We start from the raw sequence: 15,001 nt of genomic DNA, 5'->3' as shown, positions 1-15,001 counted from the left end.
AATCAAACTGCAACCAAAATCCAATAAGCTAAGTTTCCTGATTTAAACGCACGCTTTGGTCCAATTACAAAAACACATTTTACAATCAATAGTTTGCATCAGACAAACAAACGTTGCCTCATAACTTATCTGCTGCTGTTGAAACAGAACTAATGACCCGTTCAAAATGGTCTGCTGTGAAATTACTTTCCAGTGACGGTGTTTCATAAACACTGCTTCTTCCCGTTCTCTGACTACACTTGTTTATGATTACAATAGTGGTGTCAAGTCACTCGGCAGGTGAGCAGGAATAACTGGATGGTGTTGCTTTCTTTTCAGACCTGAGCTCGCCGATCAAGTAAGCAACACCATCACGCCCCGATTGACGCGCTGCTACACAGAATCAAGAGACAGCCGCTTTAGTCTCACTTGCACCTCCTTTTCTTGGAAGCAAAAGCTTCTATTATCCACAACACAGCCGGGTTGACTCTTAAAATGAAGAAGGGCTACACAGAGAGCCTAACATAACCTGCATGGGTTTTTGTGAATCATTTCTTAGGGTGATTTTTGTTTTTGCCTTTCTTCTACGTATTTGTGTTTTGATCCTGTCGTATTTAGAAAAAGAAACTGCGGGATTTCTAAATCTAAGCACACGGTCTGGACTACTTCTCAGGAATAAGTAGTGTTCACTACTAGTCTCTAGATCCCACTTTTTTTTCTTTTTTATAACCTGCCCTCCAAGAAATGTGTGCAAGACCATTGTGATAGTTCCAGTTTAAAATGTATAAATTTTATTTGTGTATACTGACAGTAAAGTTTACACAAATAGCCAACTTCTTACCGTTTCCAGGTTTATTATTAACACTTATTTAGCTTGTACCGTTTCGTTCAAATTCCAAAAAACAAATATGCACCACGTCATATTTGTACTTCAGTGCAAAAGTGAGTTCCTAGAAATTCTGGTCTTCCTTTTAAAGTACATTACAGGAATTAGTTATGAGTCCAATGTAACAACTTTTGTTTCTTGGTGTCATATTTGGCAGCTCCTTTTCTTGGAAGCAATAGCTTGGAAGCAATAGCTTCCAAGAAAAGCTTTTGCTTCTTGGATATGAATTCTACTAAAAACAATGTTGGAAAAAACACTGGAAACTTATTTAAAAAAGTCAGCAAATGACAAGTTAAGGTGATCTCTAAAAAGTCATCAATACACACTCTGCCAGATTGCTAAGGCATCGCGATAATCGTATTGCCAATCCACATTTTGAAGAAGAATTTGGAATATACCGATACGCTCCAACTTGTTCTGACTGGAACTTTCCACAAAGTGAACTTGAAGTTTCATTGCACCGCTAGCGACTGTTCTCCTGCTATACCTTCCTCCTTGGTTGTCCTTTCTTCTCCATCTGTTTGCCAAAGCGTTGGCTCAACAAACACCGCTGTGCCTGGGAGAAATCCGCATGTCTTGTTTGACAGCTCACTGCCATGTGTACCCAGGCAGATCTGTACTTTGTAATCTAAAGCTGGTGCTCAATGCACAGGCCTGTCTGTGTGCTGAGAGATGGCTGCAGAGAGGAGGAGAGCGCGAAAGATGCAGGGAAATAAACAGTGCCAGGATATGACAGCTGGGTATGGGGTAAACTGTGACGGTTTATGCCGCATCACTGGCAGCATTAAGGGATCTCCAGTTGCATTGATTGCAATTATTTACCTAAGACTAAGGCTGCAGGGGTTTGACCTCCGAGGCTAATTAAACCGACGCAATCTTGTGTCTGTGGTTTGTTGTGTAGTTCTGAAACTTCAATCCGGCTCAGGGAAAGGGTGTTTTTTTCTTCTAACAAAAAGAAAAAGAAAAAAAGGAGAGCGTTTTTCCGTACTACATAAGCAGGTTTATCAGTTTCGCACCCTCGGTTAAATCTTATCTCGTCCATCGCACTCGTGTTACGTGTCATTTGGAGTGCAAGATGCAAAAGCGGCGCAGGAGTGACATCAGCCTATGCAAACACCTACAAAAGCAAGCGAGCATTTTCTTAAGCTTGCAGCAGCTTGTCCTCTCACACATTGTCACTGCAAAACCACAGTAACAATAAAGGGATTACAAACTGATCCACTGTGTACTGGGAGGGGTGGCGAGAACAACAGCAGAATGTGAATACGATGACAGCTTGTTGTTGTGAGAAGGTGAGGCCTGGGGAGTGCGTTGTCAGAAATATCATTATCATATGCATAAATATAAACACAAAATCACTTGCGCAAACATGAAAATCCTGCAGGTATGGTGTTCTTATCAAAATCAGTGTTGCTGATCTAAGTCTTTGATTTGTACCTCATTGTTTTTTTTTCTGGGCTGATGAGACGTCTCTTGTTGGGCCTTTTAAACCCCCAGGTTTATGACAAGCAATTCAGATCTTATGTGAATGTGAAGCAATGTCTGTGGAATCCTGTCAGGTAGGATAGCACCTTGTTTTTGGGAAAGCAGGAAGAGCTGGATAATAAGCAGAATGCTGGCATTCTTGCACAGTCACAAGTTCTTGTTAGAGGTACAATGCAGTCTCTGATCCCACAGGTTCTCATCAGGTTAGTCCTGACTGAAACTACTGCTGTTATACATATTTGTCAAATCAGGGGAAATATAATCCCTCATCACACAGTTGTTAGGTTATACTAATGCATGACATCCTCAAACAAACAAACAAATGCTATTTCCCGTTGGTAATTCTCAGCAAAGGAAAAATTACCCTTCAGAGAAACCTCAAGGATATTTTCCAAAAACTGCAATAGAAAGTGCATCATGGTTTGTTGTTCATTTAGGCACCAAAGCCACAGAACAGTCTAAAATGGCTGCAGATCTTTCAGCAGGATACTGCATCATGCTACATAGCAGAAATAATTCAGGACTCCTTTGACGTGCACGAGTTTGTAGGTGATGAACTATTGGATCAGGCATTTTTAGGGGACAAGTTAAACCTAAAGATCTTACAGACATCACAGCATACCTTCAAGAATCTCACAAAGTCTATGACTCAACAGGTCATATCTGTTTTCACCGTTAAACAAGAACCTACAGGCTACTGGAATTATTCAGTGGTCGTAATGTCACCATTAAGGGAGATTATTTGAAGATGTATGTAACATTTGGGAGAGGAGTAGCATCTGTCATGATGTATCGTTATGTCCAAGAAGCAGGATCGACTTGTCTAAAAAGCCACTCTTCTTGAATGCAGTCTGGAAGACTGAATGCAGTCCTCCAGACTGCATTCATTCTGGAGGACTGGAGGACTGAATGCAGTCCTCCAGACTGCATTCAGTCACCATGGTAACTAATTGTTAAGGTTGATGGGGTGGCAGTAGTTTCCAGCACTTCCATTGCTGCTTCCACTTAGTCAAATAGTCTCCATAGCGTCAAGATAAAGATTCTCAGCATATCCAGTCCTTTGGTTAGCTAACGAAATAGCTACATTCACAAATATGGAGCCTACATAAAGCATTCTGTGCATCTTCACTCAGTCAGTCTCATCAGCTAAACTACCATCACAGCACTTGGCAACGCATCTCATCCACCTTAGCAAGCCATGTTTCCTCTTCCGTTCATCATAGAAAGTTATTCTAATCTCTTCTGATTACCAAAATGCAACAGAGACCATCTCCAGGGATAGATTGGTGTCTCAATACATCACATTTGAAACGATTCTCACTCACCCGCACTCCGTATGAACATTAATGACCCAAAAGCAGTGCTGCACTCTGTACTAAATGAGTTTAATTGTGGTAAACTTTGAGATAAAGTGTTTGTTTACCACTCCCAAACGGTCTTGTCGATCTTGGTCTTTGGGTGATCCTTGCTTGAGCTGACATATACCTCATTTGTTTTGCGTATGGTTGTCCTCAACAATTATTTTCACCATTGATTAATGTACTCATTATGTTCTTGCTTGAATGTTTCATCTATAAAATGTCAGAGAGAATTGTTAATTGTCTTGGGTAACTCAATACAAATGTCTTGTTTTGTCTAGAAAACAGTTGTGCACTACAAAGATCTTCAACGTGGTTCGATGGATGATGAATTCAGTTTGTGGAATGTCAAATATTTCTGGCATATTGATTGACTAAATTGGTGTAATACTTCACTCCTTGTACACATTTGTTAATACTTCACTAAGCAAAATGACTTTTCCAAACTAAACGACATTTTACGTTTACAAGGAGAAGAGATGAGTTAAAATGTAGGAGGTGCAGACTTTGACAGACAACTGAAATAGTTCCTAAATGAATAGTTTCAACACTCACTGGCACTTTCTTGTGGACTATTTGAAATGTCACAGGAGAAATAAGAGGGTTTCGGTGTGCATAGTCATGCTACTATTGCAGCTTCAGAGAATTTAGGTCAACCTTAATAGGTGCATTATGCAGTGATGGATTCCCATGCTGCTCTACGCTAAGAGCAACAACTTAGTCCTAAGTTTCTGTTTCTGAACAATAGCCCTCCTCCTGAGCCAAGAACCTGAATTAGAGGACAGATAGTATTTCTACTCAAAGCACACAAATCTAGGTGACCTCCTAAGCTTTATTACAGTCACACAAAGCTCAGCGCTCCATTATTCGAGGAAATAATTATTGCCTGTAGACCAGTGTCTGAAAGTTGAATTCGGCATCTTTTGTAGCAGAAAGGCCTGGTCACCAAAAATTTAATGCTTTATTCTTCTAATAATGACACACATAATTGTGAAAGCCCCACTAATTTAGGCTTTTTGTGGCAAATGTCCACGCCTACTGCCTTATTATTATGTGAAAAGATATCTATTTGGAGTGCTACAAAATGAACTGTATTCAGTGTTGTGGATGTAGTTTTAAGAATTATGGATGAAAGTTTGAAGGAGTTTATTGAATAGTTTTCAAATAACATTATTTTCTATAAAATATGATTACGGGATCTGTGTCAGAAACCTGTGATGAAAGCTAATCCCACACACATGTAATCCATCTCATGTGCTTCCTGTTCACAGTGCTGGATAGAGAAACTAAATGATCCAGACCAAAGATTGTTGTATTCACTCCCAACCAACACAAAGCTGTTCAAGGACTCTAAAGGTTTAGTGTTGCCATGACAGACAGAAATTGCGTACCTGTCTTCATTTTAGATCATTGTCCGAGTTTGACCTAATATCGGATGGGGTTAAAATGGCAAAACATCAAGTAGTATGAATGCATTTACAATACACTGTAGAAAATTGGACATTAGAGAAGTCATAAGGTAAACAAACTCCTATATAAGAATGTTGTTCTGCTTAAAAGTACGTTTTTGGATCTCTGCATTCAACCTCAATAGAAGTCTTTGTACTAAGAATAGTGCAGATTTTTGGCTGAAATCTGTTTTTCTCAATCAATTGAGAATATTTATCCGGATTTTCCAACATTATCCTTTCAGCTTTCAGAAGGAAAACTCAATTGCATTTGAATAAACTCACATTTGACTGATTTGGACCAGAGCTTCATAGATATAATGGAAAGATTTTTTTTTTTCCATCTTAATAGAAACTTCATATCAAAACAAGCAGTTTTCTATTTTCTCTGAATCCTTGCTAGTTGCAAATCAAAAATATTGGAGGTAGATGTCTTATATAAACTATGCCAGTTCTCCCTGTGAGAAACACCATATGTCGTTGGACAGTTGAAGCAACAAAACCACATGTTTTGCTTTTTTCCCCACATCTTGAACATGCTTCAGACATTTGAAAATAACGCCTTCCTCCCCGCAACCTCCTGAAAAGCTGACTTACAGAAATACCCCTCCGGACTCCCTGCTACCAACTTCGAGCCCTGCGTTATGAATAGGCATCCCTCGTTGGCTCACTGCCAGTCCTCAGACTTTTTACAGCCACAAAGAAGAGAGTATGTCAGAGCCAAGCAGAGAGGATGTGGCTTGTACAGCCAGGGGCTTAGCATCTAGCTTAGGGACTACACTCAGCTGAAACCTGCAACGTTTGTGTGTGGGTCTGTGTTGTCATCTAACTGTGTGTGGACGAGATGATGCCTTTCAGTCTCCATGTTTGTACGGTGGAGTCATTGGGGCATTCTAAGGATCTAAGGATATTGATTGCTTCCCCAGCTCACTTAAGGACAGAGATGTCAACACAGAGCCTTAGAAAGAAAGATGCAAGTTAAGATCTTCTACTAAGGTTTTTAGCATCAGTCATCAAAGATGTAGCACAAATAAAACAATGTAAAAATGGAATTGTTTTGTCTTTTAAGGATGCAATATCGTACCAAAGAGAATCAGGGTTTTGTTCTGTGGAAAACCTCTGAGGCTCCATATTGCCAAAAGTGACCTCTGCTTGCTTTGTGCCTTAGTTTTCACCGATTCTGCTCTGGGATTTTACGTTGCCCACCACTTCACAGATGAGTTACTATCATTCACAATCGCTTCCACCTTGTTATTATACCGCTAGCAGTTGGCTGTGAAATATTTAATTGCGAGGAAACGATCAATGAGTTTCTAAGATCGACCCAGTTTTCACAAATGTTTGTAGAAGCGCTAGTTCCTGGATTTTATATACCTGTGGTCATGAAAGTCACTGAAATACCTAAATTTAATGAATCAGAGAGTCTATACTTTTGGGTAGATCAATCTTATTTTTAGCAACAGTCAAAATAAAAAGGTTTTCTGCTTAAAAAGAATACTCTATAAGCCATGACTACATAAAGAATACATGATGCTGTCGATGAGTTCTAGCAGTACTTTTCTTTTCTCATAAAAAACTAGACTTAATGTTCACATCCACATGCTGGACTAAAATCTGCATCCAAGTCAGAGCTTGGAACTGGTAGCGACGCTACACCGGAGCCGGGAGCATTTTATCTGCAAGTCAGAAAACAAAAGGACTAACCATGTTTTGTCATGGCTGATTACTATTAACAATACAAACCAGTAATAATATGTTTATTTTAAGTGTAGAATTTACTAGGCGTAAAGATACAACCAGTAAATCTGTTACTTTCACTATGTTTTATTTGTGCGCAGCCATTTTGGAGTCTGAGCTCAGTAAAATATGAATTAGACATTTTACTGCCTTCCATCAGGTGCTGTTTTTGGTGGGTCGTTTGCTCGGATGGTTGATATTACATTGTGGTCTCTGCTTTTGCACCTATGCTGAAAGCACACTGTATGTAATTGGAAATATTTCCCTCCAGCTACACCGATGTATCAGTTATGTATCATCTTTTTTTGCATAATAACAGCAAACATTTGGCACTCCCAAGCCATGCAACAAAGAAGCGCTAAGGCATTTGTTCAGAGCTAAAGGCCATCTGCATAGTTTAGAGCTTGAACATATTTCATGTGGTGTTGGAATGAAACTCTCATTTTTTCTCTCTCTCCTTTTTGCTGAAATAAAGCCATCGACCCCCACATGCCCATAAGTCGTCCTCCTATTTGTCAAAATGTGAATATCGATGGCCATAAAGTTATTCATGCCTGCATGGCATATCACCTTTATTTGAGAAAGAAATGAAATCCCATTCTCAGGGACTCCCGGGAGAGGAATAATATGTTCTGCCTCTCTCCCATTCATTTCATCATATCTGCTGAATAAATTTGTACGAGGGGCTGCAAGGCCCTGTATATGCGATGCAGTTGAAGAGGTCAGTAAACCTGAAGTGGGTAAAACGTACTTGCATTAAAGTCCTCTTTGGAATTTGTTCTGTTATAACTGAATTTTCTGGACGTCTCAGTTTAAAAAAGAAATTGTTCAAAGGTGGATTTTGCGGTTTTCGAGGCATCCACCTTACTCTGTTTTTTTCCTTTTGTTGCCGTACTGAAGCAGGTTTTTTGTACTTTCGCAGCTCTGGAGGACATGCCTTTTAGATTTTATGCCTGAAAGTGAAAAAGAAAGCAGATTAAGAATCTGTAATGTCTCATAACAGCCCTTTAATCTCCATCGTTCCATCATCTACCAGGAGGTACCCGGTCCCACTCTGACCTGCAAATTCTGCTACTGACCAAGCCACTCAGACAAAAGCACATTTTCTTTCCTCCAACCCCCAAGAGTTTTGAAACAAGCGTCCGACTCCCATTCCTGTGGGAAAAGAAGTACTGCCTGTAAACACTTTGAAGGTCTCTTGGGACTAAGCGGATTTATTTCTATTCAGTTCAGTGTTTGTGAAAGGAACCAAGTGTCTCTCAGAGTGAATTCAGCTTCCGGTGGGAATTTCTGATTCTCCAAATCATACACACATATCCATACTTTGGACGGCGAATTGCTTCATATTGTTGCAGTTGACTGTCCAAAGTTGCTACATGCTCGTTCAGATGAAAGTGGTTGCTGCAAAATCAGCTTGGTAGAAAACGTCTTACAAATATTAATAAGCTCAACATAACTGAATTGTTTCATAACTGTAAACAAGTTGGAATGTATGAGTAAAACTTGTACAATTGAATTGACTATATTTTTGTATATCAAGTTGCTCTCTGTGCCTTAAGGCACAAATTTGTTGTGAATTAGGGCTATGTAAATAAACTGAAATAAATGAAATGCAGAAAGTAATCAAGTGTAGGCAAGATACTGACTGTTGATAAGTTAGCACCTTTGAAACATTCTATAGTGCTGTGCTAGATTTTTCAAACTAATAGGGTTCAAAGGTGATAAAATAACTCATTATCATATCTTGGTAATATAATATTACACCCTGTCTAATCAAAGTATTTCCCACATCTGGCTTATCACAATGTTTCCTCATACAAGCTTTTGTTGACCCTGATGTCATTTTAGTACAGGTTAGCATGTTGCTTTGTTTTAGCTAACTCTCGTTGCTTCCACATTAACTCAGCATTCAACAAACTCAAAAGCAAATGTCAAGTAACTGAAAAAGACTTTTTATACTACATTGCAGATAAAGTTACTTTCAAACTGATCAGTCACACACTGGTTAAAATAAATGAATTACATTTACAAATAGCAAGGTAAATATCCATGTACTAATGCTAAAGTTTCACCCTTTTGTTGATCCGGTCATCTTTTCACAGATTAGTGTAACCTTTAAATCTTATTCTTTTCAGCCATCTGTCTTCGATTGCAGGTGACTTTGGTGTAACTATAAGTAACCATCCAGTTAAAAATTAGTATTGAAACTAACCAGTTGCACAGTGATTCAGCTATGAACGTAATCAAGAAACTCTTGATGTGTATTTGCTTGATGATTTTGACAAAATGCAGTGCTTACACTCAATTAGCTAAAATCTGCACCCTCTGCAAAACACTTATAACTGCCTAATTTAATAGTTGAAACACCAAATGCACCTTATACATTGATACGCATAGTGAAACTATCTTAGCATGGCCGCAGAAGCTAGCATATGCAATTTTTCATACTTTCTCTCTTGGAAGCTCTGCCATCAGCACTGAGGAAAACAAGTGGTTCTTTTGGACTGGCAGACAGTAGCATGTTGGGTAGCATTCTGCCTAGATATTTCAGCTTCCAAAGCTGAATTTCCTTCAAATCTTTTAGCTATGAAAAGTTACATTTCACCAAAAATCTGCAACGAGGCAGTGCTCCACTGTGCGCTAAGAATCTTCACTCTTTAAGAGTCTTTGGATGTTAAACTTGTACCCCCACCAAAAAAGAGTAATGTTCCCATTGCCAAGACTTGACCTTTTGTCGCATCAGTTTGTGTCACTACCAGCTCCAGAAGGCATTTTCTAAGTAGACAGTTACTCCATTCATCATCTGCAGGACAGAATGTATTTTCTTTGCCACCACAAACTCATGAATCTGTGTATGTGTAACTTTTCTGGCTCTTATCATCAAGCTGCAGTCACCACTGAACTAAACTGTCAATTCAATCTCTCCGCAGAACACAGCCAGACTGTTAAAGTGTGTGAAATTGTGGCAGTTCACAAGACAGAAGACGAAGCTGACGCACAAGCCAGGAGCCATCCGAAGAAGATAAACCAGCCCTCTCAGCAGTATCCCTATGCATTCACAGGTGCAGCAGTTACACTACTCTACAAGTTTGGGAATAGTTTTAAAGTTTTAAAGGGTCCTTTTGGGGAAAATGAGAACTAGTACTACTTACACTGACATGGACTAATTTTCACAAAACTGTGATGCCACATTATGCTGAAGCTTATCTTCAAAGACATGTCCCATCCCTCAAAATTCTGGTTATGCAACAAATTCACAAAATACTTTTCAGACTCTCTCCGACATCCCTGCTGCACATGCAAGAAATGATTTGGACTGTGGCTCCTCCTTGAAAGGCCGACTCTTATCTGATGATAGAAATATTCAGTGCGATGATTTGACATTGAAATGCTTAGTGAGTAAATCTGCTGCCAAAAGTGCTTAGTGAGGGAATTCCTGCTCCTTAATGTAAATATTTCAGTAATGCTTTTTTTTTTTCCTCCTTCTTCCTCGGTACAACCATGCCTCACTTTGCTGACTTCCTCCTCATTTCCCACCTCCCCACGTCTTCTTATCTCACTCATTCACTAAAATCTGTGGCAGACCGAGTTGATTGGGATACAGCTAAGGTTCATTTACAAGGCAAGGCTGCAATGCAGCAAAGCCTTGGAGTAATGATCAGTGAGAAAAAATAAAAACACAAGAAAAAAGTAACACTTAGTAAACTCCAGGTTGAGTCACAATGGGTTCTTCCATTACAAATGTGCAAAAATCTGTTTATATTCTGCTAATGTCGAAAAAACACAATTGCTATGTTTCCAATAAAATGAGAAACAAATTAAAATCACATGTGAATAAGTTTGTTCATATGATAGGTCATTAGAATGAGTTATGAGATTCACAATTCATCTATCAGTCATCAGAGACATCTGCGTCTTATTCAGGCGTCGGAGCAACGAGCTTCTTATACTTGGGAGCAATTACGTCTGCAGCATTTTCCGGATATTGTAGTTAGCGATTTTAAAGAGCTACAGATTTAACACACAACTTTTTATGAACTATGCGATGCCAAAATGGCTTTGGTGAAGCCAGCTGCACATTGTCTGAGAAAAAAAAAAAACTTCCTGTCATCTTTGTCGTTTCCACCAGTAGTAACATCTGATTTTTCATCACGTGACTGGTGTGATGCAAAAAAAGTGTTTCCATTGCAGTTTTCCAAAACACGCTCATTTCGATACGGCTGAGAAACTCCTCCTTTTTCGCAAATTTATTTTTGTAATTTCAATTTGTGCAACTTCATGTCGAATGGCAGTGCAGCTAGCGATTCTGACATTAGAAAGCACTTTTAGGATATCGGAGGGGGATTTTTATTTTCATCTTTTACATTTTTTCTCTCTGTAGTAACTGTTCTTGTTGTCTGTGCAGTTTCTTACGTGAGGAGGACCAGGCAACACCTGTGGTGTTGCGCCGACGTCACCTTTCACTGCGCCGACCAGCAGATCTGCGAGCAGTGGATCCAAGTTGCAAACGAGCAGCTATCATTACTCAGTAGGTGCTACTTAATGCTGCAGATACGGGGGATGCACTCTGAACCGACTGGACGCTCAGTATGCATCTGTGTGTCATAAATGAATCATGAATGATCCAAACTGACTGTTAAGCTGCTATCAGCACAGATAGGGGCAAATAAACGCAAGCAGAAGAATGTTAAGTAACAGGTTAAAGTGCAAAGCCCATTTCACACTCAGACAGCTGTTGATTAACCTGACAGAAACTGAGCAGGATGCCGTCTGGGTTTTGTCCAAAACGTCTTGTGACAGAAATCCAGGTAGGTAACATTGACCTATCAATTAAACACTAATTGACACAGTGAACCACCTAAACTCACATTAAGGGATGGGTGGGCGGCGGCTTGATTTAGATTATGATCAGAAAAACACAACAGAGTCATACAGTAAAACAGTAGCACAGTGCAAACAAATGTTTGCACTGTGCCAACACAAAAATGTTTTTTTCTAGAAGTGTCCAACTCCAGTCGTAAAGGATAGTATTGCAGGTTTTAGATGCAGCCTTGGCCCAACACAGCTGGTTTTATGGTTGGGTTGTTATCACCTCAAGAAACTCTTGAGGTGATAACATGTCACTCAGCTTTTGCAAATGCCTGAGCGTGTACCATAAATTTGATCTAGGGCATGGTTTAAAAATGCAGGACAATGAACCCTGACGACTGAGTTTTTTATTTTCTACTGCACATTTCATTGTGCATGTAGGCCAACAAATTTAATCTGGACTCATCTGATGAGAACTCATGCATTCCTTACAAGACTTGTGACGAACTGAAAAAATTTCATAATTCCCCCCCAACAATACAAAAGTGTTGCCGTCCCAGCAGATTCAAATTCCAATAAAATGTATTGTTAATGTTTCTTGTCCAGTGGTCATTCTGCCACTGGACAAACTGATAACTGTTCTTTATAAACTCTACTAATTTTGTTATGTAACTCTCAGCTGTTCTGCACAAATGACGACAGCAGTAGAAGGTTTTAATGGTCCTCATTTATGAGTTCAAAGGTGACATTATTTCACAGCTGACAAAAATAGCTGCTGGAGGTCTCAGCAAAATGAAAAATAGCAATGAACGGATTGTTCACAAACTTTTTTCTTTTTTGTATAATCTAAATTTAACTGAATTTCAACAATTTCCAGAAGGAACAATGTTTGGAAGAAGCGGTGGGAGGTCATTGCCTTAACCTTACTGATGATTCAATTTGTTTACATGAAATTTGTTTAAGTTAAACGTTAAATTACTTTATTACAATTATTTGAATTTCAAAAGTACAACTAGTAATACACTTTATGTTGATATCACACACTGATTTATTTCAGCATGTTATAACTACTGCAAAAGCTGTATTTTTATGTGCTAAGAGGTTGTAGCAGGTTGTACAGTGAGTCAATATTGAAGGTTTAAAATGATCAGTGTCAACACTTAAGTCACGTGGCTGGTTTGGTAGCAGGAACTTGAGTAAACAAGGAAGCAATTCAGGCTTTTGACTCAGGTGGGTTGGACTTGTGGCGAATCCAAAAAGTAATCAATTTGTACGATTCTGTTTTGCGAGAACTTTGAATTCAAGAGTAACTCATTACATTTTGCTGTCCAAGCTTTCTAAGAAAATATTGGAACCCAAACTATACCAGGTAGGTCTAAATAAATGATTAACAGGAAAGTAAAAAGTGGCCAATCGGTCACCTTGGAAGCTCACTTAAGCTGTTTTATTATAAATTGCTCTAAATATATTTCCATAGACAAAGCATATTAACTTGTAGCATAAGAATATATTAAGCAATGTGTGACATTTCATTAAATCTATTAAATGCTAATATGTAATGTCTTTTTATGATGTATCACATTACATGTTATAATACTATTAGTAACGTAGCGAGCTATAGCACTAATTGAGTATAAAATTATGTGACACACTCCAGGGCCAATACGTTTGAAAAATGATCCGGCTCCGTAGCTTTCGGTGTCTCTCAAACATGTAGAATAAAGATCGGAAGGTGGGTGTAATTCATCTGAAGTGCCCCATACCCACAGATGAACCAATTCAATGAAATTAACCACATTCGTTGCGAAGATGAAGTCTGTTCGTCTCTAACAGCGTCCGTCTCCTCCGCGGCTGCACCTTTACATCACTGCTGACAAGCCATTTATGTAACCTAATGGAATTTTTGTCTTATTGCCAAATGATACGAAGCCATTTTTTTTTTTTTGTGCTCATTTAACACTTGATCCCATTCAGATCGCTTTTAGTTTGAGCCGGCACCTTATTTTTTCCAAAGCGGCCCCAAACAAGCCATTTGACATTCCCCGGCCGGCGCGCCACTTTGGAACTTCATCACCAGATGATGCAGTGCCTGTAATTTGCTCCACACTCCTTCCACAGTTAGCGACACCTCGTTTGTCTTTCAAACAGCCCATTCTGGTGATCATCTTTTAAAAAAAGGTCTCTAGTTAATGAAAGACCAATCAAGCGGTTGTCAAAAAAAAAAAAAAAGTCAGATATTTCCAACTGCTATCCTTCACTTTGCAGCCAACCGACCCAAGAACCTGCTGGTGTACATCAATCCGTACGGAGGGAAGCGGCGCGGGGAGCGCATTTACGAGCAGAAGGTGGCTCCGGTGTTCCGGCGGGCCGGCATCTTTACAGACGTGATTGGTGGGTATCCGACGGTGGAGCGCCGCAACATTTAAATTAAAAATGAGACTCAAAGGCCACCGTATACATCTCCGCTGGCAGCGTAGCCTCTTGCGGGGTGGGGGCCAGGTGGCCTCGCGAGGATATGATTTTTGCCTTATGGCGGCATTAATCCTACCACCCCCCTAATGGAAGCTGTGATACCCGATAAGCTTGAGCATCCAAAGTCATCTATTATTCAATAAGTGTTTGCTACAGTGTATATTCTTGAGTATTGATGGCCCACCAGGGGGAAACACCATTCACTCTGGGCTTCCTATAGCCGCTATGAGTCACATGATCTTTTTTTTTGTATGTGCTGGGATTATATGCCTAGTAAACAGATTTACTGTTGAAATGACGAGGATTTTTTTTTTTCTGCCTCGGGGCTCATTTTGTTAATACACCCCACAATAGCTGAATTAGGCTGTTTGTGCCTCTGCGCCTGGCTTTTTTTTTCCTGAACATTAATCTGCTCAGTGGGTTTTAGTGAATGCATCCAAAGTGCAGCGTTTTTGTTTTATGCTTCTTTTGTTTTTTGTTTTTTAAAATGCCTGCTCCGCCACTTATTTCGTCTGTACATTTCTTTTATTGCACTTGCGCTAACGCCTGCTATTTAATTGGTTTCCACAGTTACAGAGCGCGCTAATCATGCCAGGGACCACTTGAAAACGGAGGCCAATCTAGACGATTATGATGGGTGAGTACTTCAGCAGGGTAGCTGCTGCTGCTGCTGCTGCTGCTGCTTTCGGGCTTTTGAACCACTGACTCTTGCCCGTGGCTTTTCTGTTGACTTTCTGCTCATGTTTTAATAAAGTCACTGAGAGGCTCATTAAGTCTCTGTTGTTGAGTAATCTGCATTGAGATACATTGTAATTTATATATATATA

At 39.6% G+C, this 15,001-nt stretch overlaps 1 protein-coding gene across 1 annotated transcript in view; it reads left to right on the top strand.

Moving 5' to 3' along the window:
* cerk (ceramide kinase) overlaps positions 1-15,001 on the top strand; it is a 39,043-nt gene that overhangs the window by 3,607 nt on the left and 20,435 nt on the right. Inside the window, exons 2-5 of the mRNA XM_008401156.2 lie at positions 9,824-9,955; positions 11,299-11,421; positions 13,968-14,093; positions 14,745-14,811. Of these exons, the coding sequence (XP_008399378.1) occupies positions 9,824-9,955; positions 11,299-11,421; positions 13,968-14,093; positions 14,745-14,811 (448 nt within the window). The remainder of the gene's footprint in view (positions 1-9,823; positions 9,956-11,298; positions 11,422-13,967; positions 14,094-14,744; positions 14,812-15,001) is intronic.

The sequence above is a fragment of the Poecilia reticulata genome, linkage group LG23 (genome assembly GCF_000633615.1).
Source record: "Poecilia reticulata strain Guanapo linkage group LG23, Guppy_female_1.0+MT, whole genome shotgun sequence".
Lineage (NCBI taxonomy): Eukaryota > Metazoa > Chordata > Actinopteri > Cyprinodontiformes > Poeciliidae > Poecilia > Poecilia reticulata.
The sequence above is the reverse complement of the archived record's forward strand: the minus strand, read 5'-3'. Positions and strand labels throughout refer to the sequence as shown.